At 36.2% G+C, this 26,472-nt stretch overlaps 1 protein-coding gene across 3 annotated transcripts in view; it reads right to left on the reverse strand.

Moving 5' to 3' along the window:
- The window catches only part of CSMD3 (CUB and Sushi multiple domains 3), a 641,503-nt gene that overhangs the window by 154,030 nt on the left and 461,001 nt on the right, over positions 1-26,472 (reverse strand). For all 3 annotated transcript variants that reach the window (XM_021388208.1, XM_021388207.1, XM_021388206.1), the window contains 4 exons: positions 16,987-17,178; positions 13,577-13,715; positions 11,187-11,374; positions 3,616-3,810 (listed from right to left, as the gene is read on the reverse strand). In XM_021388208.1, the coding sequence (XP_021243883.1) occupies positions 3,616-3,810; positions 11,187-11,374; positions 13,577-13,715; positions 16,987-17,178 (714 nt within the window). The remainder of the gene's footprint in view (positions 1-3,615; positions 3,811-11,186; positions 11,375-13,576; positions 13,716-16,986; positions 17,179-26,472) is intronic.

Consider the following 26,472-nt stretch of genomic DNA (forward strand, 5'->3'; position numbering starts at 1 on the left):
AACTGCTATCATATTTAATTATGTACTGTTGTCCATAAGATTAGGAATTAAGATTTCTTATTGCAATCATATTTAAGAATGTTTCTATAGTTTTAAAATGTCATAGTATGAAATTTACTTTTTTTTCTATTAAATACGTCCTACAAAGCCAATGTATGCGAATACATTGAGTACTGTTGTTTTATTAAAAAACAAAAACAAAAACAACAAAGACTGGCATAAAACATAAATCATGGGATAAGCAGTTTATGACAATATCTGAGATTGTTGACTGTGACTTTCAGATGGAGATAATTTAAAACCTGTATTCAGATATTCCTAAACAACAGAGTATAATAAAATATAGCAATATATTTAGTGGCAAATAAATTATTTCTTCTGTTAGGAACAAGGTCTTACACTCAATCATAAATGCGATTTTACATTTATAGGGTATTCTATTATTCTGTGAACAACTGTTGCTTGGTACCAAAAACATAAAACGAACTGTAGTTCTTTTAGAGAAATTATTTACCATCATGTCTGTCATAGGAACATTGCATCTGCATATGTTAATAACATCCTGTTCTTGACATTCATCATTAAATGACAAATAGCTTAGCATATTACCTTGGATAGTCTTTGCATGTGTTTATAAAAAAAAATAAAATAGAAAGCAATTATTTGGTTCACTTCCCATACTTATTGGAGAGGCCCACCCAAGATCATTTTGAATAATGATTTCAACCTAATACCTCAGTAAAGTCTAATGTACAAAGGACTAGGGCATTAAATATATATATACTTGCTGTGTAAATGTACAAGTGAAGAAATATCAGCTTTATGAACTGAATAGACTTCAGAAAACTAGTTTTCTATGATCGTAAAAGCCTCTGTTCAGCTTTCATCTAACTCCAAAATCAAGTTATTGACTTTCAAACACTGTAGCTACTCATATTTTCTAGTTTCACACATTCCCAGAAAAGTATGTTTTGACAGACTGAGCATATCATTAGCTACTTCACGCTGAAGTCTGACCAGACCCAGGACAACAGTGTTTCTCAACAAAGATTTCCCATGAGGCTTGATGTAGCAAACATTTTCAGAGCATGTTTAAAGCCATTCCCAACAGGTGCCCTTCCAGTATAATAGAGTCCGGGCCTACATTTTCTAGTTAATTATGAATGGGGATTTCCTTCCCCTCCATATTTTATCTAAGAGACAGGGCCTTAGAACAAGACCCTTGGCTCCTCTCTCTGTGGGTCCATCAAACTCAGCTGCCATCTTCAGGAGCATATCTTAAGCTATTACAAGTTACTCAGAATGGACAGAGAGGAATTCTTCTCCCCTTTTGAGGTTTTACTATTCAGTGAAAATATCAGCAAATGCTACAAACAAGAAGGACCAACTTTGGACTACTGCATAACAGTTTCACCCTCATATCAAGATTTTCCATGTCATTTATCTAATTATTTTCTTCATTTAAATGATTGAATATTTTCTGACACAAATTCTCTTTAAACAGAAAAAGTTTGTTATGTTCTTAGAACTATTATTACAAGACCAATTCTGCATGTTGTAAAGCATGTCCCTTGAGCCCTGTGAGCCATCTGGAGGGTTGAACATTATTCCTATCTCTCCTCTGTATTACTTAGCTCCAAATAGGAGCAAAATGAAATGTTACTCATTGGTAACATTTTCAGATTCTGAGATACAGCACTCCCCCTGTAGAGCTGTATGAATAAATATGGTTCTCAGGGTAGAGGATCCTGAATCCCAAACTGATGTTAAAAGTGTAGAAGTTAGCCAGAAAAATAACTTTTAAACAAACTTATCTACAGACTTTATACCTAAATCTTTTGATCAAATTATTACAATCAGAAAGTTGAGTTCAAGTTCTCAAAAATTCTTCTCAAAAACAAATAAGAACATGAAAAACAAATACAAATAAACTGAGCTGTATTGAATATTGCGTTTTATTGCAATACTGTCAGTTTTATGGAGTTTCAAATATACAGTTTGCAGAATGGAGGGATATCATTTCTCTATTAAGCAAATTTTTTACTTAGGTGAGACTGGACAGTTGCCAGGGCAAAAAATTCAACTTAAAAATTGTTTCACCTAGCGTTATACAACTGAAAGATATTCTACTGTTATTGTCTTCCTCATAGGTAAAAAATGTTCTGTTTTTCAGTACTGGAAAGTATTGATTATGTGGTAAAAATACACTATTACACATCACAGCAACATATCTACAAATCTTCATCAACTCTAAACTGGAGAAAGAAGCCAAATAAGTACAAACAAAAACGTAAAAACTGTATAAGTGGCTACTTTGATGTTGTTGTTGTTGTTTTTTAATTCATCTTAACATGTGATATACCATCCTAAGGAAGTGTCCACCATCTTTGAAATAAGGCCTTGTTCATCCAGAAAAAAAGAAAAAAGCAGAAAGACCACAATGACAAAAAAAAAAAGCCACAACAAAATAACAATAAAAACAATGAAACAACAAAAACAACCCACCCCCCCCCAAAAAAAAAAAAAAAAAACCAGTTCATTTTGATTAATGACAAGAGTCCACTACTGATTTCAGTACAAGATTTTATCATTTGCTAATATTAAGATGGTAGTCTATCCAAGCAAAACACTCTCCATCTAGTGAACGTTTAAACAGGCAGCACTGGAAATAAATACTGCTGAGCGTAAGTGCACTTGATAGTTTCAGTTATTGCATCACTGATAAATAAATTCTCTATTTATGAAAAAAAGATCAAAAAAGAAGGAAACTTATCTTTTCTTACATATCAGTACCTTCCTGATCAACATATCTCTAGAAAACAACTAGAAAATATTCATATCCAATTTTAATGATAATGAAATGATAATGATAATGAAAATGATAATGAAAATAATAAAGTTCTTCAAGTCCTTATAATATTATAATTAAGAGCTTAGTTATTCTGTTTATTTGTAAATTTATATACAATTTTTTCTGTTTTGTTCATAATTCCCTATTCAATTTGTAATCAAAATTTAAGTACAAAACAAAGAAAATCCATATTGAATTTAAAGTATGTATATTTTACTTTAATTGGAAATTGATTCTCAGCTTTTTATCTTCAAATTATTCAAAGGAATTGAAATTAAGATGATATTGAAGAGATCTGATTTTAACTGACTGATTTTGACCTCACTTCAGGTATTTGTACACATGGATGAGATCCCTTAGAGCCTTCTCTGGCTGGAGAGTGTAAGTTCTCTCAGCTTTTCTTCATAGGATAGATACTCTTATCCTTTCATCAACTTCATGGCCCTCTGTTGGAATACCTCCATGTTCCTCCCTGGAGTCCAGAATTGGACACAGTACTCCAGATGTTGTCTTACAAGTGCTGAGGGTAGATGAAAAGGATTACTACTTTCAACCTGCTGGCAATACTTCAATTAATACTTTGCCCAGGATACCATTAGCCTTATTTGCTACAAAGGATGTGATGTTGTTTAAACAAAAGTATTTAATTTTTATTATTTATAAAGTTTTTTAAAATTATCTCCTCTCCTTTTGTACCTATTTTTTTTCATATGACAAAGCAAGAATAATAACAGAAAATAGAATAAATGAAAATTTGCACTTACCATGACAACTGGGTAGAGCCCTGTTCCACCCGGGTCTACCATCATCTCCCATGATACAAGTTAGTGTAGAATATCCTTGAAGAACATAACCAGCATCACAGTAATATGTGACAGTTGACCCTAGTTTATAGTCCATTCCAAGTCTTGTTCCATTCATTATATTTCCAGGATCAAAGCAAGATTCGCGTAGCTTTGCTATAAAATAAAAAAATATATAAACATAATTCTGAGTATAATATAAAGCATTACATATGCTTTCTGGAATTCTCTCAAGGTCTTCTTTGTGAACTGTGTAGACATGTAATGCCTTATTTATTTTACATTTTATATATATTTAAGATTTTTTCTCTTCTGCATGAGTTTCCTGCAACTGTAGCCATCCCTCCTTCACTTTAAAAACTGAATTCATTGCTATACAGTGATCAAACTCATGTTTCTTATATTTTTTCCAGGTAATTCCTGTAGAGTGTCATCACAGGAACCATTTTTCCAGAGTCCACTCATATTGGTAGACGAGGCACATCCTGGTTTTAAGATCTGTGGTCTGAAAATTGATGAGTGGGGGAAATCTATATAAGTGGTTTGTGACAAAATAAAAAATATGCAAACAAGAATTTCTTCAAAAGTAATAAACTCCAAGTGAATATAACTATCTATAATGTTAACTATCACTAGTTCAAGGCATAAAAAACTGCACCAAAATAACAACTCAGATAATTTAAACAACTTTAATATACAGAAACGTTTTGGGAAAATTTGCTATATTCTTCCATTAATTAAAAAAATAGTAAATGTATTAGGAAATGGTAGAAGCTGTAATGAATCATGTGATTTTGTGTTATGCACGATGTAATCTGAAGTAATTTTTTTATCAAACAGAATACAGAAAATCCAGATTTTCTTCTTTATCATTTATGGATGTTGTGGTGAAAGACAGTGGGGAATATTCACTTCTGGCGCGATCAGTGCCAACTGGCTATACCTGAGAAGAGTTGCACCAGTCATAATTGCAGTGTAGGTCTTTGCACTTTCAGATCTTTGCCAAATGGCTATAGGAGCTTAAAATGCAAAGATATTTCCCCTGATTTTAGCAGTCCCTAAGCTGAAGTTTCTCAAAACTTAAGAGACAATAGGGAAAAAAGACAATATATTTAACTTTATTTTACGTAATTTAGCCACATATCAGGTATTTCTCACTACCACAGACAAGATAATGAAGCAAAGAGATTTTTGTTTTGATTTCTTATGGCCGTTATATACAAGGGCTACTCTGAAAGTAATGCCTCCTAATTTATTATGTTATCCCATGACATCAGAGGCAGATGGTGGTGGCATGGCAGTAGAGGCTGAACCTTCCCACTAATATGCCATTACATTTTGTTGCTGTGTGACAGATAACAGCAGAGGGGCACAGTGACAAATGGTGCCTGACATGGAAATGCATATGAAGCAAAGGTTGTAATTGAATTCCTCCATGAGGAAGAAAATGGCACCCATTCATATTCATTGATACTTGCTGAACATTTGTGGAGATGGAACAGTGGATGTGAGCACAGTGAGGTGGTGGTTGGCGTGTTTCAGTGGTGGCAACAGTGACAGTGGGTCCCCTCTGCTCGTGCAGATTTTTAAGAGAGTGGCATGAAGGCTCTTGTTCATTGCTGGGCAAAATGCAGAGCTCACGGTGGTGACTATGTTGAAGAATAATGTTCTGTAGCTGAGAATTTGCTCTATCAAATAGTGCTTTTGTGCTCCTTGTATCTGTTGCAGTTTCCATCAAAATAAGGTATTACTTTCAAAGCAATCTATGTATTTTAATATTTATGAGAGGTGAGAAACAATATATTACAAAACCATACAGGTTTCATGTATGTTTATGTTTGAAGATGGAAACATGGAATAATCCTTCTGAAATTCCAATTTCACATTTTCCAAAAGAACATGAAAATCTCCTAATGTGGGTAACATTGCCATGAATAAGCATCTAAATTGAAAATGTGTATAGTAGCAAGTGAGAGTTACAACACCTAATAATAGTAACAATAAGTATTTGATATCCACAATGATTCATTTAGACAGTGGTAGTATGGTGCATGTAATATTTAAATGTTTCCTGTTCTGAAAGGTAAGTCTTCAAAATACAGTGTGACATTATGAAAAGAAAGGCTAACACTTCTGCAACACTCATATTCCAAAATTTGGGTGGACAATCAGAAGTTAAGAGTTTCAAGTTACCCAAAAGTCTGTAAGATATCTGCTAAAGAGTCTGTCCCCTTCTTTCCTGTAGCTCCCCTTTAAATACTGAAAGGCCGCTATCAGGTCACCTCACAGTCTTCTCCAGGCTGAATAGCCCCAGCTCTCTCAACTTGTCCTCATAAGGGAGGTGTTCCATCCCTTGGATTATTTTTGTGGTCTCCCTCTTGACATGCTCCAACTGGTCTATGTCTGACCTGTACTGAGGACTCCACATCTGGATACAGTACTCCAGGTGATGCCTCACCAGCACAGAATAGAGGGGCAGGATCACCTCCCTCAACCTGCTGGCCACACTTCTTTTCATGCAGCCCAGGATACAGTTGGCTTTCCAGGCTGTGAGGGAACATTGCTGGCTTATGTCCAGCTTCCCATCCACCAGTACTCCCAGGTCTTTTTCAGCAGGGCTGCGCTCAATCCTTTCATCCCCCGGCTTGTATTAGTAGTGAGGGTTGCCATGACTTAGGTGCATGACCTTGCATTTGGATTTGTTGAACCTCATGAGGTTCACCTGGGTCCATTGCTCAAGAATGTCTAAGTCCCTCTGGATGGCATCTTGTCCCTCTGGTGTGTCAATCGTGCTCCACAGCACGGTGTCATCAGCATACTTGCTGAGGGTGCACTCATCGCCCATTGAATTGCCTATTACTGAGCTTCTTTAAAGCTTATACTGTGAGATGAGTTTATGGTAAGAAGTTTGTGTTTCAGAATTCTAGTAGATCTTTGAATAAGGTATACATTAGCATTAAATAAGAAATTAAAAAAAGATAAAGCAATCTATTATGTCTTGAGCTTAAATCAAAAACCAAGGAAAGACATTATCTGTCATAACACAGATTTTCTGTGGTGAACAATTACAACCCAATAATTTTCTTTTTACCAAAGGTACTGTTGTGACAGACTGCTAAATTTGCTGACTAAACACTAATAATTTCCCTATAGAAACACAGTTTCTTAATAATGATTCTTAAAAATAAAACTTGAAATAGGAAAGATTTTCAAACTACTTCTAGAAATCTGAAGTGGCTGTTAAGCAAACTTTTAAAGAAAAAGTCAGTATATCAGACTACAATATACGAAGAATGAAGTAAAATGCACTCTGTGACTCTGGCTCTGTCTTTTCTATACACTCTCATTAGGTAGCTGAAATAAACCCAGTTCCCTCACTCTTTTTCTATCTTATGTGTTCTAGTTTCCTAACCATGTTGGAAACCCTCCATTGCACTGGGCCTGCTTATCTGTGTCAAAATCCTTGCAGCACTGATAAGACCTTAAATGTACTCAAGGTGTGACCTCCGAAGATCAAAAGAGATGGAAGAATCTCTTGCCCATATCTGCTGATTCCACTCTTGCTTCCACTGTCAGTCCAGAAGGCAGTTACCTTTCTTTACCAGAGGTTATGTTGCTGGTTCACAGTCAATTTGCTGTCCACAGGGCCCTACAAATCCTTTTCTAGAGAGCCTATCCACCACCTCCCTGGGCAGCCTGTTTCAATGCTTGACCATTCTGTCTGAGAAGAATTTTTTCTTAATATTCAACCTGAACCTCCCTTGGCACAACTTGAGCTCATTGCCTCTCATTCTGTCATTGTTACCTGGTAGAAGAGACCAACCCCCACCTCACCACGACCTCCTTTCGGGTAGTTGTAGAGAGCAATAAGGTTACCCTGAGCCTCCTCTTCTGCAGACTAAACAATCCCAGTTCCCTCAGCAGCTCCCCATAAGACTTGTGCTCCAGACCCTTCACTGCTTCATTGCCATTCTTCAAACACACTGCAGGGCCTCAGTCTCTTTCTTGTAGTGAGGGGCCCCAAACTCAACACAGTACTTGAGGTGCGCCCTCACCACTGATGAGTACAGAGGGATGATCTCCTCCCTGGTCCTGCTGGCTGCACTATTTCAGATACATGACAGGATGCCATTGGCCTCCTTGGCCATGTGGGCACACTGCTGGCTCATCCTCAGTCAGCTGTCAGCTAACACCCACAGATCCTTCCCCCACAAGCAGCTTTCTAGCCACTCTGCCCCAAGACTGTAGAGATGCATGGGGTTGTTTTGACAAAACTGTACAACCTGGCACTTGATCTTGTTGAAGTTCATACTATCGGTCTCATCGCATTGATCCAGGCTATTCATTTAAACAGTAGTGCTACTTTCCAGAGTACTGACTTTTCCCTCGAAGTGGTATTGTCCACAAACTTGCTCTATCCCATCAGATAGATAACCAATAAAGAAAACACTCTGCACATTATTAACTAGCCACTAGCTACAGTCTCAGCTCTGCAATAACATCAACGTTTCACCCACCTTATCCAGCTCACAAAATTTGGCTCTCAGAATATTGTGGGACAATATTTCAAAGGAAGCACCATATGGAGCACCATATTCTTAAATCATAGAATTATAGAATGGCTTGTGTTGGAAGGGACCCAAGTTCCAAGCCCCCTGCCACAGGCAGGGTCACAAACCTCCAGATCTGGTACTAGATCAGGTTGCCCAGGGCCCCATCCAACCTAGCCTTGAACACCTCAAGGGATGGAACATCAACAACCTCTCTGGGCAGCCTGTTCCAGCACCTCACCACTCTCTCTGTGAAGAACTTCCCCCTGACATGTAATCTAAACCTTCCCCCCTTGAGCTTAAAACCACTCCCCCTTGTCCTATCACTATCTACCTGAGTAAAAGTTGATTCTCCTCCTTTTTATAATCCCCTTTAAATACTGGAAGGCTGCAGTGAGGTTTTCTCACAGCCTTCTCTTCTCCAGGCTGAACAAGCCCAGTTCCCTCAGCCTGTCTTCATAAGGGAGGTGCTCCAGCCCTCTGATCATCTTGGTGGCCCTCCTCTGGACCCTCTCCAACAGCTACACATCTTTCCTGTATTGGGGTCCCCAGATCTGGATGCAGTACTCCCAGTGGGGCCTCACAAGGGCAGAGTAGAGTGGGACAATCACCTCCCCATCCCTGCAGGCCACCCCTCTTCTGATGGAGCCCAGAATACCATTGGCCTTCTGAGCTGCAAGAGCACACTGCTGGCTCATGTTCAGTTTTTCATCCACCAAGACCCCCAGGTTCTTCTCCACAGCGCTACTCTCAAGGAGTTCTTCTCCCAGTCTGTATACATATCTGGAATTACTCTGACCAAATGCAAAACCTTGCACTTTGCTATGTTGAACTTCATTAAGTTCGCATGGGCCCACCTTTAGAGTCTGCTGAAGACCCTCTGGATGGCTTCACTTCCTTCTAATGTGTCAACCGCACTGCTCAGCTTGGTGTAATCAGAAAACGTGCTGAGGGTGCACTCAAGCCCATCATCGATGTCATTGATGAAGATGTTGAAGAGCATAGGTCCCAAGGCAGATCCTTAGGGGACACCACTCGTCACCAGCCTCCACCTGGATAGAGTGCCATTCAACACAACCCTCTGTCTATGGCCTTCTTCCCAGTTCCTCTTCCACTGAATAGTCCACCCTTCAAATCAGTATCTCTCCAATTTAGAGATAAGGATGTGGTGGGGGACAATGTGAAAGGCTTTGCACAAGTTCAGGTAGATGACATCGGTTGCCCTCCCTTTGTCCACTGATGTTGCCACTATATCATAGAAGGCCACCAGATTAGTCAGGCATTACTTCCCCTTGGTAAAGCCATGTTGGCAGTTTCGGATCACCCACTCATCCCTCGTATGCCTTAACATGTCTTCTAGGATGATCTGTTCCATGATCTTCCCGGGTGCAGAGGTGAGGCTCACCTCTTAAATAGGTAAACACAGACTGAAAATCATTAACAAAAATCTAAAATATTGTTATGAAATGTTACAAATGTGTGGGCTTTTTTTGTCAACTAATAGGAGTTAATTTCAAATATTAAGACTTGACAGAAATTGCTCTTATGAAATCCCCAAAATAAGTTAAGCTATGCAAGATCATACTTAGCAGGAAGTCCCTGTAAGAAAATGGATAATTCACTAAGGGTAATTCAACTCCACTTATCTCTACAAATTAAATAATATTTGCGGCTTTTAACAGTCAATTTAATATACGTCCTTTGGTTTATGTCTCATTGCTAAAAGGTAGATGTTGAAATGTATACTCCAGATATTCTGTCAAAAAATAGGAGATATAATCTAATGCGTACATCCTCCCATAAAAGTCCCAGAAAGCAATAAGTGATAGTGGCACACACAGACTAATAGTAAGATTAGAAAAAGAATTCTGCCTTCATTCTAAATTACAGTGATTCGCTTCTATGTTTAAAATGAGGTTAAGAATGTAAAGACTGTGTCTCCTATGTGCATCTTTCCAGCTTTGGAATGTGGATGAGGAAAACCCTATAATTCCATGAGACAATACTGTATCTAACGGTACAACAGAAAAAAAAATGGTTCATTTGAAAAAAAAATTATACAGTTGCTTGTTTTTTAAAAGTTCTACATCACTTAACTGCTTTCTATATAACTCCACACTATGCATGGAGCAGTACATAAATCTGAGTTCACCATCAACATTCTGGAGAGCTACATTTAATGTCTTAGGACTACATCATACTGTGGAGACAACTTTCTTCACAACTGTGGAATCCAAAGAATTTAGGAAAGTAAAAGAAGCCTTTGTGGACTTGCTAAAGTAACAAATGCTTAACTCTTTACCTTGTATACTTTTGCATTTATTAACTGCTTTCAGAATAAATTGAGAAGAAAATCAGTCCAAAGAGGGTAAGATGAAGTGCTACATCCATATTTTCCCTCTAGCTGCCTTTACAGATAATTGGGTAATTGTTATATTCATATATATTGCAGACATATATTAAATTGTTTTATGTCCTCAGAGATATCTGTCTGAGATATGTAGACAAATCCACTGTAACCTCTCTTACATAACTCTAGCCCCACATTTTCAACATTGGGCTACTAGATTCTATGACATCATTTCAGTTTATAGGAATCATAAATTCAAATATGACAATATGTCCTATTATAGAAAGGAAAAATAAAAATAAATCATATTCTGGAAAAAAATACTTACATGCGCTTTAATGTTTTGTCACTGTATCATTATTTCTGAAGCATGTAAATTAATGTTTCCAAGTTTTTCTTTTTATTTTGAATTACACACTCATAATGCATCCTCTAAACAAAATCATATACTAGAAATTCTGTCTTAAATTAGTATGCTTGTAATATTGTGTTTTGTATGTGTAATAATACACATAATCACACCTGTAGACAAAACCAAAACCTCACCAGGAAGACAACTATGAGAAATTAATGCAGATTAAAGTTTACTCTTAGGAATGCTTTGAATAGGAAAGAAATATAATTTTATTTACCTTTGTATTCCAGGTGGAATCCAGTGAAACTAACAGATCCATCACTTCGAAAAGCCAGATGCATGTTATTTGAACTGCTTTCTATCCTCTCTGGAAGCTTGCTATCTTGAAAGCTCCCAATCAGTGGGCTATTACTGTCTGGTCCATCATAAATATAAAGAAAATCATAATTTGGTTCTATACTGAAACTGTAGGGGAAAAAAAAAAAAAAAAGAATAAGCTTTGTATAACATTTACATTCTAGCCAGCTTAAATAAAAATTTACTATCACTGCTTTCATGAAATGGAAAAAAAAAATAATCAAACAACTGTCAGAATAATGGCTTGTGGAAGTGTTTTTATTGTAAATATTTTTTGCCATAAACCAACAGAAACATTATATTGATTCTCTGCTCAGAACCATTATTTCTCCACTAATCAGAAAAAAAAATGCAAACTTTTTAGATAGATAAAAAATATAACAATAATTGTAAGTCTTTAGACAAATAAACAACTGAGATCTACAGGGACTCTTGGCAGAAATACTTTATATTATGTAGTCAGCAGCTGAGTACATTGTACACAGCACCCCATCAGACTGATCAAGCTTTCACAAAGATTAGGGATGATCCACTAGTAATGCAAAGGGGAAGCAATATTTTGCCCATCAGCGTAGCTGAAAAGGTCAAATACTGAAACCTTTATTTTGCACGTAATTATAGTTAATGTAATTAATTTAGTTAATTATGTCAGTTAAGTGAATATAGTTAGTTAATTATTTTTGTTAATTTTGAACTTAATGTTAGCTAGGGGCAGGGAGTTAACCAAATTTCCTTGAGAGATTGATTGTGTACAAAGAAGGTAAAAAAAGACTCGTAGTTGAAGAATGAAGATATACCGTATTTTGTCTCTAGTTGCCACTAGGTCCTTATAAAATGAATGCAGAAATTAAATACCTGGTCTAGCTTCTTCAGCGAAAACACTTTGAAATTTTGCATTACTTAAGTAATATTTCCTTCAAAAGATAGCTTCTATTTTTAAAGTGCTGTAGTTTGTGTTTGAATTTATAAGAGATTCCTGGAATAAGAGGAGCTCAAGAGCCATATTTGGCAGCAAAATTGGATTTAAAATTTTCCATTCAAAGTTTGGTTCATATAAGAATGTATATTTTCTTAATCTAGATTTTTTTCCTTAGTCTGTGCATATTTGGGATCTGTATTTGGTATTTATCTAGAGTGTTCATATACAGTACTGGCTTGCACTGTAAAATACTGTTTTTATTCTAAGTTTTAGGGTCTCCTATACCTAAATATGGAATAGAAAGAGTAGAATGTTCTTAGATACTCATTTAGTTTATTAAACTGATTTATGCCAGAAAATATTTTCTTTGGAACAAATAATTTAGTTTGCACTCTGAATCATTCACCTAAACATGAAATACCTCACTGAATCCATTTGTAAATGAAATGACTTTCTCCAGTCTAGTCAAACACAGAATGTAATGAAAGAGTTCCATGGTACAAAATAGTTCACATTTAACATTGTAAAGGTAAATATCAAATATATTTACCAGCAAATCACACACTGTATCAGTAAAAAACAAATGAAAATAAACAACAATATGACAAACATCACTAAAAAATGCATCACAGATTAGAATAAAGCCAATATTACAGAACTTTCAGCATATTTGAAGGAATATTCAGCATAAATATGGATTTATTTATATAAATCCATAAATAGGATTTAAATTTGAAGGAGCATTACCAATACAAATTTTCTGTGATACCTATTTTTCACGTACAGTAAACATACATAATAACTTACTTCATGGGTTACACACAATATAGAGAGTAAAAGTTTATCTGTGGATTCCATTAAGCTCAATTTAATTTAATATTATACTGTAATCAAGGAGAATGTTAAACCTTTTCCATTTAATAAGCAGAGCAATGGAAAGTATCCTATTGCTCATGAAATGATAAGTACCAATAAAACTACACTTAAACATCATTTTTGATCTTTTTCTTAAATATCAGGTGAATGTCTCATAGAAAATATGAGTCAATCATTAAAGACAGTCCTGCTGGCCGAGAGTCTTTTTGCTGAGTTATTCTACAGCAACTCTTCAGGAAGAGGATATCAATAACTTGAGAACCATCCCAATACATATTAGTCAGAGAAAACTGAGGGTCCTTTAACTGAACAGGATCAACAAGCTGCCAGGCTCAAGCTCTGCGTGCACTGAATACCTTAACGTCTTTGATGAGATTGCTGACACAGATAACAATTACTAATCATATTGATAATTAAATTAAGAATACCTGACAGTGTACTACAGAGCTCTGAACAACTGCCATTAGTGAAGTTACAAACATGATTTTTGAAATTATGAGCAAGTTGAAGTTTACCTGATAAATGCTAGTGATATTACATAGTCATTATTAACAGTGATAGTCCAGTCACAATCCCGGCTGTGAGGATAAGGATGAGGGAAGTTTGGTGAAAGTATAAAACCTGATGAGCCAGTCAGGTTTCCTCCACAGGGAGCTGTGAATAAAAATAAATTGGAATTGAGGAAAGAAAGTAAGAGAAAAAGAGACAAGTATCAGCACTATGTTCACTGACATTTAATGTCCCCTAAAAGTTAAACAAGAAATAACTGAAGTATTTACAAAGCTTTAATTGAAACAAAAGTTGCATTCGCATTTCTCCTCAGACCAATACTAATATTATCAAGTAGAACACTTGTTTTGAACTCTGTGTCCTTCTCTCAACAGTATATCCAAGGCTTTTCTGAAAACACCATGAACTTGAGACATGCTCTTTCTGCAGACATAAAAAAATGACTGGATAAGATTTTTACTTTCTACTACTTGTTATAAGCATTCTAAAAGAAGTTTGTAAGGTTATGAAAAATGATTTACTTTCACTGAAAACGCACATAACTGATTAGTAATTCAGATTGAGACTGATGATAATATAAAAATTCAATAAATACAAAAATCAACAAACAAATCCTAATAAGTGCTGCTTGCACTCTTGGAGATAAAGAAACTATCTTCCTATTACATGCAGAATAAAATGAGCACATCTCTATGTTCTTCTGAGGTTCCTAAATGCTGTGTGATTGTGATTCAAAAATGTAAATACTTAATAAGAAGAATGAAAGTATAGTCCCTATATTCTGTGCTTAGGCATTCCGTAATGGAGTTATCATATAAGAAAACAATAAGAAAGTCTTCTGGACATCTTATTTATCTTTTTTCTTTCTCTGTGTGCTTGAATTAAACTCATGAGTGTTTCAGAATCTGTCACTGTCTGAACTTAATGTGTGGAATATTTTTGTTATATTTCATAACTTCATTTGCAGCTGGGGGAAGACCAGGTCTGAATACAAAGTTTAAAGGGCACCTACCATTTATAGCATTAGACACAAGGCCTAATGCTGAACAAATATAATAGCCCATCCAGGAAGAAAGGCAAGTGTCAATCTACTAGGAAAAATGTACTTTTTAATGTATTACACAATGAAAAATAAAGATGTAGATTATATTTACCTATCTTCATAAACCTCCTTGGAGACATAGTGGTAAGCCAGCACTGTATGTGTGATGACTTTAGTACTCTTTGCTTATATGGGAGGAAGTACAGTACTTAATCTAAAACCTATTCAAACTTCAAAGAAGATAACAAAGTGTGCTAAAGATAATTGTTTAAGATAATTAAGTGCGTTAAAGGCAAGAAAATACATGTAAGCTAAACAAGTGCTCCTAGCAGCTGAGGTTTCTAGCAAGTTCCTTCTTGTAATGTCTGCCCAAGACCATGCTGCCAGAGATGGCAAAGAAGGGTGAGTGCACATGTGAAGGTGATCTTAAAGCTGCAGTGCCCATTTCATATTTTACGGCCCAGAGGCTATTTTCCAATTATTTTAGGTGCCCTCATTTTTCCCCACATTCTTTCAGAAGTTCTTTTCAGGCATTCCTTTGGATTCTGAGAATAAGCGCACTCATATAAAAGACACTCAGGGTGATACCACTGCAATTGGCTGACTGAATATTCTACCAGCGGTACTTTCATGGATAATCCCATTTTCCTTCTTTACTGCACCACCACAATTGCAGATCCTATTTCAGAGGCTACCTATCACAACACCTGGAGATTTTCAGGCCTGCAGCTTCTACTCCCTCAGACAAAATGTTCCATCATTCTACATCACGGTATTACATTTCATTGCATTAAAAACATACTGGGTAAATAAGTATCATTATATTATTTACTTAACTATCCAAATGCGACAAATGTCATTAATTATTTATAACTCTGCCTCTAAATTAGGTTTTGAAAGTGATAGTTTAGAATTTCTTCCTAGATCAATAGTGATTAGGATTTACCTCAGAAGTGGTTATTTGAAGGCTGCTATCTACTAGCTACTTATGTAATTTCTTACTATTTTTTTTCATGATGATTCAGTTAACCAAGCTAAATCCTTTCAAAATTCATTTAATATGAGCTTTGTTATTCTAAATAGCATTAGAGACTGAGACAATATTTCCAGACATAGAGTGTATTTACATTTTTACTAACAAAAATATTGGGTTTTTTTGAAAATTAATTAAGTCTGCTAGAGGAACGGTAACATACCATCTTCTCAGTGTTTCCGGTAGCATCCTACTTCAGCCTTTTGGTATTTTTAACTGACCTATACATTTACTCAGTGATGAGTCTGATGTTTTATGAATACAGACATATGAACTATAACCAAATCCTTCACAGTTATCACCATTCTTCAAATTTTGTGGCAGAGGGTCATTACATTGGCTTTCTTGCTTTCTTTGTCACAGATAATCAAACTATAAATAACATAGGCTTGAAAGGTGAAGTATGAGACCTATGTAGATTTCTCCAAAAGTAATGTCTCCTATTTATTTTCAAGGACACTACAACAGATACAAGGAGCACAAAAGCACTATTTGATAGAGCAAATTCTCAGCTACAGAACATTATTCTTCAACATAGTCACCACCGTGAGCTCTGCATTTTGCCCAGCAATGAACAAGAGCCTGCATGCCACACTCGAAAAAAACTGCACGAGCAGAGGGGACCCACTGTCACTGTTGCCACCACTGAAACACGCCAACCACCACCTCACTGTGCTCACATCCACTGTTCCATCTCCACAAATGCAAGTATCAATGAATATGAATGGGTGCCATTTTCTTCCTCATGGAGGAATTCAATTACACACCTTTGCTTCATATGCATTTCCATGTCAGGCACCATTTGTCACTGTGCCCCTCTACTGTTATCTGTCACACAGCAACAAAATGTAATGGCATATTAGTGGGAAGGTTCAGCTTCTACTGCCATGCCACCACCATCTGCCTCTGATGTCATGGGATAACATAATAAATTAGGAGGCATTACTTTCAGAGTAGCCCTTGTATATAACGGCCATAAGAAATCAAAACAAAAATCTCTTTGCTTCATTATCTTGTCTGTGGTAGTGAGAAATACCTGATATGTGGCTAAATTACGTAAAATAAAGTTAAATACATTGGTGGGAAGGTTCAACTTCTACTGCTATACCACCAGTATAAGTCTGTCGTTGGCCACCAACAGGAGCCATTACTTTAAGATCAGCCCTCATATTACGCTAGTAATTACAGAGGAAAGATTTTTGTAACACTCACTGAAGATTTATACAGAATAAATAATGAATATGTATTAGTTTCTTAAAATAAAGTTCTTAGACAAATGTGATTAATTGCACCAAAATTTCAAAATTTTGGAAAGCATTCATGGATTGCTTTCTGCATACCTATGCAGACTGGTGGGTTGGGCTGCCAGAAGTACCGATTTTCTACCTGAATGCAGGTTATCCTCTCATCTCCTTGCAATTCATATCCAGGGTCACACTGAAAAATCACAGTGTCTCCAGGTTCTCTTCCATCCCCATTTCTAGTTCCATTCATGGGGACACCAGGATCACGGCAGGCAGTAGCTACAGAACCTTTCAGAGAAAGGGAGAAAAAAAAAATCAGCTTTTCTACCCATGTCATGTTACATTCTTCTAATCTGGTAACTGTGCAAATACAAAATTTTCTTACTCCTAAAATTTTGAGAAATCATTCAAAAATATATGGGCAATAGCGTGGCTTTTATAATTTTTTTTTTTGCTTATTTTTCCTATAGAGTCAATATAAGAAGGGAGAAACATTTATTTCTGTCCTAGACACTTAAAATTCTAATTTGGTAGACTGGAGAGGAACACTGCCCTTGTACATAAATCTTTTACTGCCCAGAGAATGGTTTATATTAGATACATAACATTTACCCCAAGATTAAATTTGTTATAATAAATATTATTTTGACTCACTTGGCATCATATATTCACCTTAGAAGGAGATGGAAGTAATGTATTTCTTTTCTATTATTATTATTAAGATATATAAAATTATCAGAAAAAGAATTTTCAAATACAGAAATATATATTTAGGAGGGACAATGTTAAAAAATAATAGTGTAAGAAAAAAACTGAAGAAGGAAAATCAGAGTACTATATATCGCTATTAAACTAACATATTTCTTGAGAGCTGACAGACATTAACTGTATATTCAAATGGAACTGCTTAACTCCAGCTTTCTTTAATTTTTACCCTAATCTTTATTTTCTATTTCACATACCTTACTCTAGATGATCATAATACTGTCTACAACTGTAGCTTGTTTGTTTGTTTGATTTGAAAGAGGGGTCTCTATTATCATTATCAGTGTCATTTGCTCTGCATATTCTACTTTGTTTATCTTCTTATTCTGTTTATTTCTTCATTTTTTTTCTTCATCTTTCTTCAACCTAATTTTTGTCTCCTATTGAAGTTTATTTATTGTTTTACTTATAAAGTAGATACTCCAGCAAAAGAGATGATTTCCTTCCCCCACCCTCCCTGTCATTAGATCTTTAGAGATCTAATCACAACTTCCATTGTTCCTCATGAAAATTTGTGAAGCAAAATCTTCAGGAGCAATAAAGCCCCAAATAACTTTGCTATCATACCTGAAATGCAGTCTTGAAATTTTACTGCAAAATAAATGGACCTGGCTATCACAATTCTTCATGTGTTTATATAAAGGATCTAAAGTTCTTTGAGATGTATGAAATAGTTAAATTAAGAAAAAATAAATTTTCATTCTATCATTGTAGAATTGTAAGTCATTTTTATCACTGTAAACCAAACATTACAAAAAGAAATCTCTTTAGTTCCTGTCATCTTGAATAGCCCATAAGGTATGATTTGTAAATGTTGCATGTTAAAGTGCTACAAACTATATTTCAGGTGGGAAAAATACATGCTTCAGAAACTGTCTATTATATAGTACATACAGCACAACAGATGCAAGAACAACAGTGTGTAGCACAAACTTGTGTGGGGTCAACTGAAAGTGTTGTGTTTTTTTTCCTAATAAAGATAGAGAAATGCTCAAAATTATTTTATTCCGTTCTTCAGTGGTGAAAGTCAGTAGATCAAGAATTTAAAGAGATAGTTCTTGATCAAAAGATCTAGCTTCAGGTTGGGGTTGAATGAGACTTGATGTTCAAATTGACCAGTAGATGACAGGTGAGGGGACACATTAGAGCCAGTGTGTGTACTTGGCCAGGTTGACAGAATGTTTTTCAACATTAGCTATTCAAAGTTTTGAACTGAGTGTGTTTTGGAAATTAAACTCTGGATTGTCTCTACTTGTGTTTACTTTTAAATCTGCAGCATTGGAAGTTGGAAAAACTGGACGCCTGAACTACACTAAAACAACTCAGAACTAAGAATGTCTGAGTATGAGCAGTGTTGCCAGCAGTGTTACAGTACCAGAGGTTTCCATCTCTAGATCACCTCCTGGTCTTTGCTAAGACAAACAACAAACAAACAAACCAACAAAGGACTCACAAGGGAGATCTAATATCTCAGATATTCAACTAAATATTCTAAATATAGAAGTGTAGACTTGGAATGCAAGACTACTAATTTTCCAGTGCCGATACATTTTCTGGAGAGTTACTTAGTTTTCTCCATTCCTGTTACTTGAAGGAACTGGGGCAAAATCTTGTTTTGGAGATTCAGTAGTCAAGCCACACATAACATTTTCCCCTGAAACTTGTCAACATCTGTTGACTAGTTCTAAATGACTATAAAAATGCTCCTATACAGCTGCAGAAACCATTAAAACAGCATTTAGTTGGGCCCAGAAAGATTTCAGACAGATTTGTCTAAAGATTTTGTTGATATGGAGCATAAAAACATTTTGATATATCTGTTTAATAATAACATATCAGTGTACATTGAAACAATCAGATAAAGTACTGTAAACTGAGCTTTTCTGCTACAGAAAAGAATAAGTTAATGCCAGGATACAAAGATTTCTGATAATTCACGAGCCCAAGCAATCTGATATGTGACCAGTGTCCTAAGATGACAGCTCCATTTTCATGCAGGAAAGATACACTGAAACACAGTATCAAAAGAGTGACAGGGCACAAAAAAACTCCACTGATGCTGGGATCAATATAACAAACGTCAGAATTTTTTCCTGTTACTAGTAATTTTTAAATCTAGTCTTATAATGCATGACAAATCCAATATCATGAAAGAGTCTGAATACCAACCCCGAGACAAAATTACTTGTTCGTTTTGATTAATTTGTACGTCTTCTGGAGAGAAAAGAAAGGATAAATTCATTTGTTTATTTGATGATGATTTTTTTCACTCCGGAGCATAAGATCAGGACAGAAGCTGTGAGCTTTCCAAATTTCAAGCTCTTCTGAACCCACGGCATGTCAAAAGAAAGTTTTTCTTAAGTTATTTAAATCAGAATGTCCTTCTAAACTTTTATCACTTTATAAAAAGGCTTTTTACAATTGTTGGCATTTCAAACATGTATCTGCCTGAACCAATCCCAACAGAATGCACCTTCAAAATTCAAGCTCTCCCACACTTCATGTAATTCTTTTACCCATATGAACACTGCAGTCTCCCTGCATCTCTAATAATGTCTGTTTGAGAATCAGGTCACCTTGATATTTTCTATCTCAAAACCAACTCTCTACACAACTTTTCCTGAAAAATAAAAAAAATAAAATGGCCACAGTGTTTTCACTTAGTTTCCTACCAACAGAGATTCTGCAAAGATAATTTCTTATCTATTTTGAACTTCAGTATCTGCTAGATCCGACAGAGATTTAGAAGCATAGACATAGTAACTCTGAAGTAAATCTAAACACAGGCTGTTGATTTTGCATGACATCATTGGTTCTGTTTGTCAGTTATTGTTTGCAGATTAAAACAGAAAAATATTAATAACAAAGCACTGAATCAGAATTTCATTAGGAACCATTTCCAACAACAGAGTTCTTTACATCTTTTTACAACACTTTACACAATTAGAGGTATCTAGATAGTCTAGGCAAGTTTTCTGTTTGCCTTAGCTACATCACCTTAAGTCTTTACCTTTAGATTTTATTCCTCTCATTCATTTACTGCAATAGTAAAGAAGTTAGGAGGTGTAAGATAAATGAGAGTTTTTGTTTGTTTGTTTTGCTTAATCTTTATATGAGGAAACAAACAGAAGTTAGGGCATGCAATTAGTAAATTGGGGCAGACCACATTTCAAATCTCTTTGAATCAGTTTGAAGCAGAGGATAGAATATTTGTTGTTACAGTTTACTGTACAGAACCTTCTGACAAGTTCAAGAGTCAATAATTCAAAAACTGTAATATATAAGCCTAGTTTCAATTTCTCATTCAAATAACATTCAACTATTCTAAATAAAATGAAAGAGCTTAGAAATAAAATTGCCGTGTCATTAGTATCAGTTCCTGTTGCAGATCTTCCAAGAAGATGTGGAAACAGATTAAATTCTGAAATGAATTTCTGGAGGAAAAGAAGGTCAATGTTGAATGACTAGAGGTGGAACAGAGGATTGAATTGCTTCTGTTGTTTCATGGAGTGTGGGACATGATGGAGCAACAGCTGCTGTGGAGAGCACTGTTCACAGCAGACTCCAGGTCACGTGCTTCAAATCTTCTCAGTGCAACAGAAGCAATCAGATTGACAATCCAAAGTGTTGGCATAGTCACGTTATTCAATAGTTATCAGATTGCTTTTGTTTTGTATTGTACATAATACTTTATGAAATCTGGAGACTTTATATTCCAGCTTTTCAACAGTAGATGTTGGTATGACTGGCAATGGGAAGTTTTGGAAGGCTTATCTCATAATTAAAGTTGCAAAACACAGACTACTTGGCTACCTGCATACTTAAATATTATATAATTGATGTTGTATTCAGAATTTGTATACACATTATTTTAATTAATATTTAGTAGAATGCATTAAAATATTTAGTGATAATTGTTAACTGAACCTGATTTAAAAATATCATTTGCATTTTTAACCTAGCATAGTCTCATGAATGTTTTAGAGGAGGGGGACAGAGGTCAGGTTCTCTTCTGAAGGTCTTAATCTGATTTTATTTTCAGATACATTTCATTTTTCAGGGAGATAGCAGACATGAGTTTGATCAGATAATCTTAACCTCCTTGATTTTGTTGTTAATTTACTTCAGATGCTTTTAACAAAGCACACTGTAACAACTCAGGTGTTACATAGCTCATATGTCTTCTGGAACAATTTTAAGAGCTATTTTTTACCAAGTTCACAGGTAGATCTCTTTTCTCCATAGAACCAAGCCCTTCAGCTCTGAATACCTATTATCCCTTAAGGATTTACTCATAGCTCAGGCACTGTGTATGAAATCCAACACCTAATAAATTAAATGACATATCGTTTGAGATAATTACTGGAAATCAGCATAAAATAAATTCTGCGACAATATTTAATCATGATGGCAATGTTTTACAGCTGGAAAAGGTGTTTTTAAAAAAATTTTCATTTACATTGTTTTTATTTATTCCTTTATTTCCCTCCTATGATTTCAGATGGCCTTTTTCTTTATGTATATACATAAAAAGAGGGAGATAGAAATAGCTTCTCAGAAGGAAGCAATCACTAGGGTTTTGGATGAGACAGAAGGGCTACTCATGGACTGAAAATCCTTTCAATGATCATGCAGCTGTTAATATAATTTCTACCTAAAAGATCATTAAGATGACCTGAATAAAAATACATCTGTTTAATTAGATTCTGTACAGAATACCGCACAATATGTTCTGTTAAAGGATATTGATAAGCAATAGGAAAAAAAAACAACCAAACAAACATTGCTTGTTTGCCTTATTCATTATTTTGTATTCTGGGTGAATTGTAATCCTCAGAAGAGAGGAAGATGTTGCTCTTACCTCAAAAGGTCTTTTATTCATTTATTTCTTATAAATTTTGTCTTTTATATTTGTCACATTTTGTATATATTTGTATATTTCTATTGCAGTCTTACCGTTTCAAATCCCTACTCATATTTCAAAAGTCCTTGATCAGGTCAAATCTGTAACTCCAGACAAATGTTTAAGTAAGAAGGCCTCTAAATATCTTTTGTTGACCCATTACTTCAAGTTTTTTGTACTGTAATTGAATTTCTGGACATTGACATAGAACTTGCCTCAGTATTTTGTAATATTCTGTCTACACATTTAAAAAATATAATTCTTCATAATCTTTGTTATGATTTATGAAAGCATTATACTATTGGTCATTTGCAAAAGGTTACAGCACTTTTATCAGAAAACAGCATTTGTTTCACAATACATACTACACCTTCCCAAAACACAATGAGAATATGAAGACTGAGGATCAGATTCTTATTATTCTTGTTTTCAATTTATTTTGCAAGGTTTTTTTAAATTTATTTTTTATTTCTTCTACAAAAATGAACAACACTCAAGACTGCACATCTAAATATGTCTATCCAGTAACAGAAGGTTCCAGTCCATGAAAACCTTTTTCACAATCATATTCAAAAGACTGAAAGATAAGGAGTCCTTCAGTTATATCTCTTTGCTAGATCTATCCTTTATGAGACCAGATAGCACATTAGAGTGATTTTAATGAAAAAAATATAAATATTTATATGGGGATACAAGACAGAAATCCCTCTTTATGTTACAAACTACACAGCCCTAGATGGGCATGAACTTTCAGGGTAAATAGGAACAGGCAACAGCCTGATAAACTTGATGTAACCTCCATGTTAAGAGCTCTTCTCAAAACTGAAGTAAGAAGATACATATTGAATGTAAAAAATCATTTATATGAAGACTACTCCGAAAGTAATGCATTCTATATTATTTTATCGGCTACAATATCAGAGGAAGGTGTTGGTGGTATGGCAGTAGAGGTTGAACTTTCCCAGCAATATTCTGTTAAATTTTGCTTCCCTGTGACATATGGCAGCAGAAGGGCAGTTTGACAAAATGCTATCTGACATGGAAGCGCGTATGTGTTGTAGAATGGCGTAGGATGGAAGGGACCTTAAAGACCATCTAATTCCAAACCCCTGCCATGGGTAGGGCTGTCAACCCATAGATCAGGCTACCCAGGGCCCCATCTAAGCTGGCCTTAAATGCCTACAGGGATGGGGCATCCACAACTTCTCTGGGCAACCTCTTCCAGTGCTTCACCATCCGCTGAATAAAGAATTTCTTCCGAACATCTAACCTAAATTTCTCCTCTTTTAGTTTGAAGCTATTCCCCCTTGTCCTATCACTATTAGACTGTATAAAAAGTTAGTCTCCCTCCTGCTTATAAGCTCCCTTGAAGCACTGGAAGGCCACTAGCAGATCTCTCTGTAGCCTCATCTTCTCCAGGATGAATAAGACCAGCTTCCTCAGCCTGTCATCGTGGCCCTCCTCTGGACCTGTCTCCTGAGCAGGGGAGCCCGGATCTGGACTCAGTACTCTAGATGGGGCCTAATAAGGGCAGAATAGAGAGGAATAATCACCTCCCTCGCCCTGCTGGCTACCCCTTTTTTGATGCAACCCAGGATACAATTGTTCTTCTGAGCTGGAAGTGCACACTGCTGGCTCATGCTGAGCTTTTCAGGTCACCCTCAAGTCCTTCTCTGCAGGGCTGCTCTCAATGAATTTTCAGGGTCTACACACATATCTGGGATCACCCCAACCCAAGTGCAACACCTTGGACTTAGCTTTGTTGAACCTCAGGTGAGCTGACTTTTTGAGACTATCCAGGTCCTTCTGGATGGCATCCCTTCCTTCTATTGTGTCAACTGCACAACTCAGTTTGGTATCATCAGCAAACTTGCTGAGAGTGTGCTTGACCCCACTGTCTTATGTTGGTAAAGATGTTGAAGAGCTTTGGTCCCAAAATGGGCCCCAGGGGACATCACTCATCACCAGCCTCCATCTTGACATAGAGCTGTTGACCATAACACTCTGGCTGCAACCATCCAATCAATTCATTATCCACTGAGTAATCCAGACTTCATCTCTCTCTAATTTAGAGATAAAGATGTGGTGTGAGACTATGTTAAAGACCTTACACAAATTCAGGTAGATGACATAAATTGCCCTTCCTAGGTCCACTCATGGCATCATTCCATCATAAAAGGCCACCAGATTGGTGAGGCACGATCTGCCCTTGGTGAGCCATGCTGGCTGTCTCAGATCACCTCATCTCGCATATGCCTTAACACCTCTTCCAGGAGGATCTTCCACATGACTGTCCCTGCTCAGACATGAGGTTCACCGGCCAGTAGTTCCCAGTGTCTTCCTTTCTCCCTTTCTTAAAAATGAGAGTGATGCTTTCCTTTTTCCAGTCACTGATGACTTTTCCTGACAGCCACAACTTTTCAGATATGATGGAGAGAGCCTTGGCAACCACATCAGCTAGTTCCTTCAGAACCCTGGGATGAATGTCATCCAGCCCCATATATATGTACACATGCAGCCTCATGAGATTGTCTCAGATTTGCTCCACTTTTACCTTGGGAGGGATTTTGCTCTCCTGAACAACACCTAGAGCTTCAGGGATATGAGAGGTGTGGGAAGCCTGTCTGGCAGTGAAGACGGAGGCCAAAAACTCATTAAGTACATCAGCTGAGGAAGCCATTTCTCCCTTTGCTTCTAACAGAGAGGGTACGCTCTCCTTTGCTTGTCTATTATGACCAATGCATCTAAAGAATCCCTTCTTGTTATTTCTTAGATCCCTTGTTAAATTTAATTTTATCTTCACCTTGATTTTACTGATTCCACCTCTGCATGTTTGTACAGTATCCCTGTTTCTACTGTTGACATTTTTCCTTCTTTTCTCTCAGTTTGACCTGCAGGTCTTCTGGTTGCTTCCTCTGCTTGATTTCTTATGCTGGGAGATGGAGAGCTCTTGTGCTCTCAGAAAGGTACCCTTAAAGTACTGCCAGCTCTGTTCTGTTTCTTTGTTCCTAAGGTCAGTTTCTCAGAGGATTTCAATCAACAATTCCTTAATCAGCCCAAAGTTCACTCTCCTGAATTCAGAGTCTCTCTGAAGCTGACTCTCTCTTTCCCAGGCCCACATTTCTTGAGATCTGTAACTTGACCAGGGTATGGTCACTACAGCCCAGACTGCCTCTGATCTTAACCTGTTTAATGATCTCTGCACTGGTGAGTGCCAGGTCTAGTGATGCTTCATTTCTAGCTGGTCTGTCCAATACCTGGACCAGGTATTGCCAAAAGACTCCAAGAGCCTCCTGGGTTGCTTTTGAAAGGTGTGAAGAAAAGGTGTGTTAAAAAAATTGCCTCCACTGACATTCACCAACTCTTGTTAAATGTTAATAGAGACCAAACAGAGGATATCAGCACAGTGAGATGGTGGATGGTGTATTTCAGCAATATCAAGAGTGACAGTGGGTCTCCTCTGCTGGTGCAGATTTTTACAAGTGAGGCATGCAGGTTCTTGTTCATTGCTGGTGAAAATGCACAGCTAATAGTGGTGACTATGTTTAAAAGTAATGTTTTCTAGCTGAGCATTTGCTCAAATAATGTTATTGTGCTCTTTGTATCTGTTGTACTTTCCATGGAAATAAATAGGAGGCATTACTTCCGGAGAGATTTATGTACAACTTTAAAGAATTATTGATTGAGAAACAGGCTCTGGATTACACCAGTGAAAACTTTCTAGGTTAATTACAAAGCATAAAAAAGTATCAGTGATCAAGTGTAAATCTAGTTTGATATGTCTTATAGGAATTTCATTTGCATAAGTGTATTTTGGCCATTCTCTCAAAATACTACTTCTTTCTAGATACATTTTTGTGATATGTTTATTCCATTAGAAACTAGCAATAAAAAATCCAAAATATCTTTCCCTC

Source organism: Numida meleagris, chromosome 2, assembly GCF_002078875.1.
Source record: "Numida meleagris isolate 19003 breed g44 Domestic line chromosome 2, NumMel1.0, whole genome shotgun sequence".
NCBI classification, from domain to species: domain Eukaryota; kingdom Metazoa; phylum Chordata; class Aves; order Galliformes; family Numididae; genus Numida; species Numida meleagris.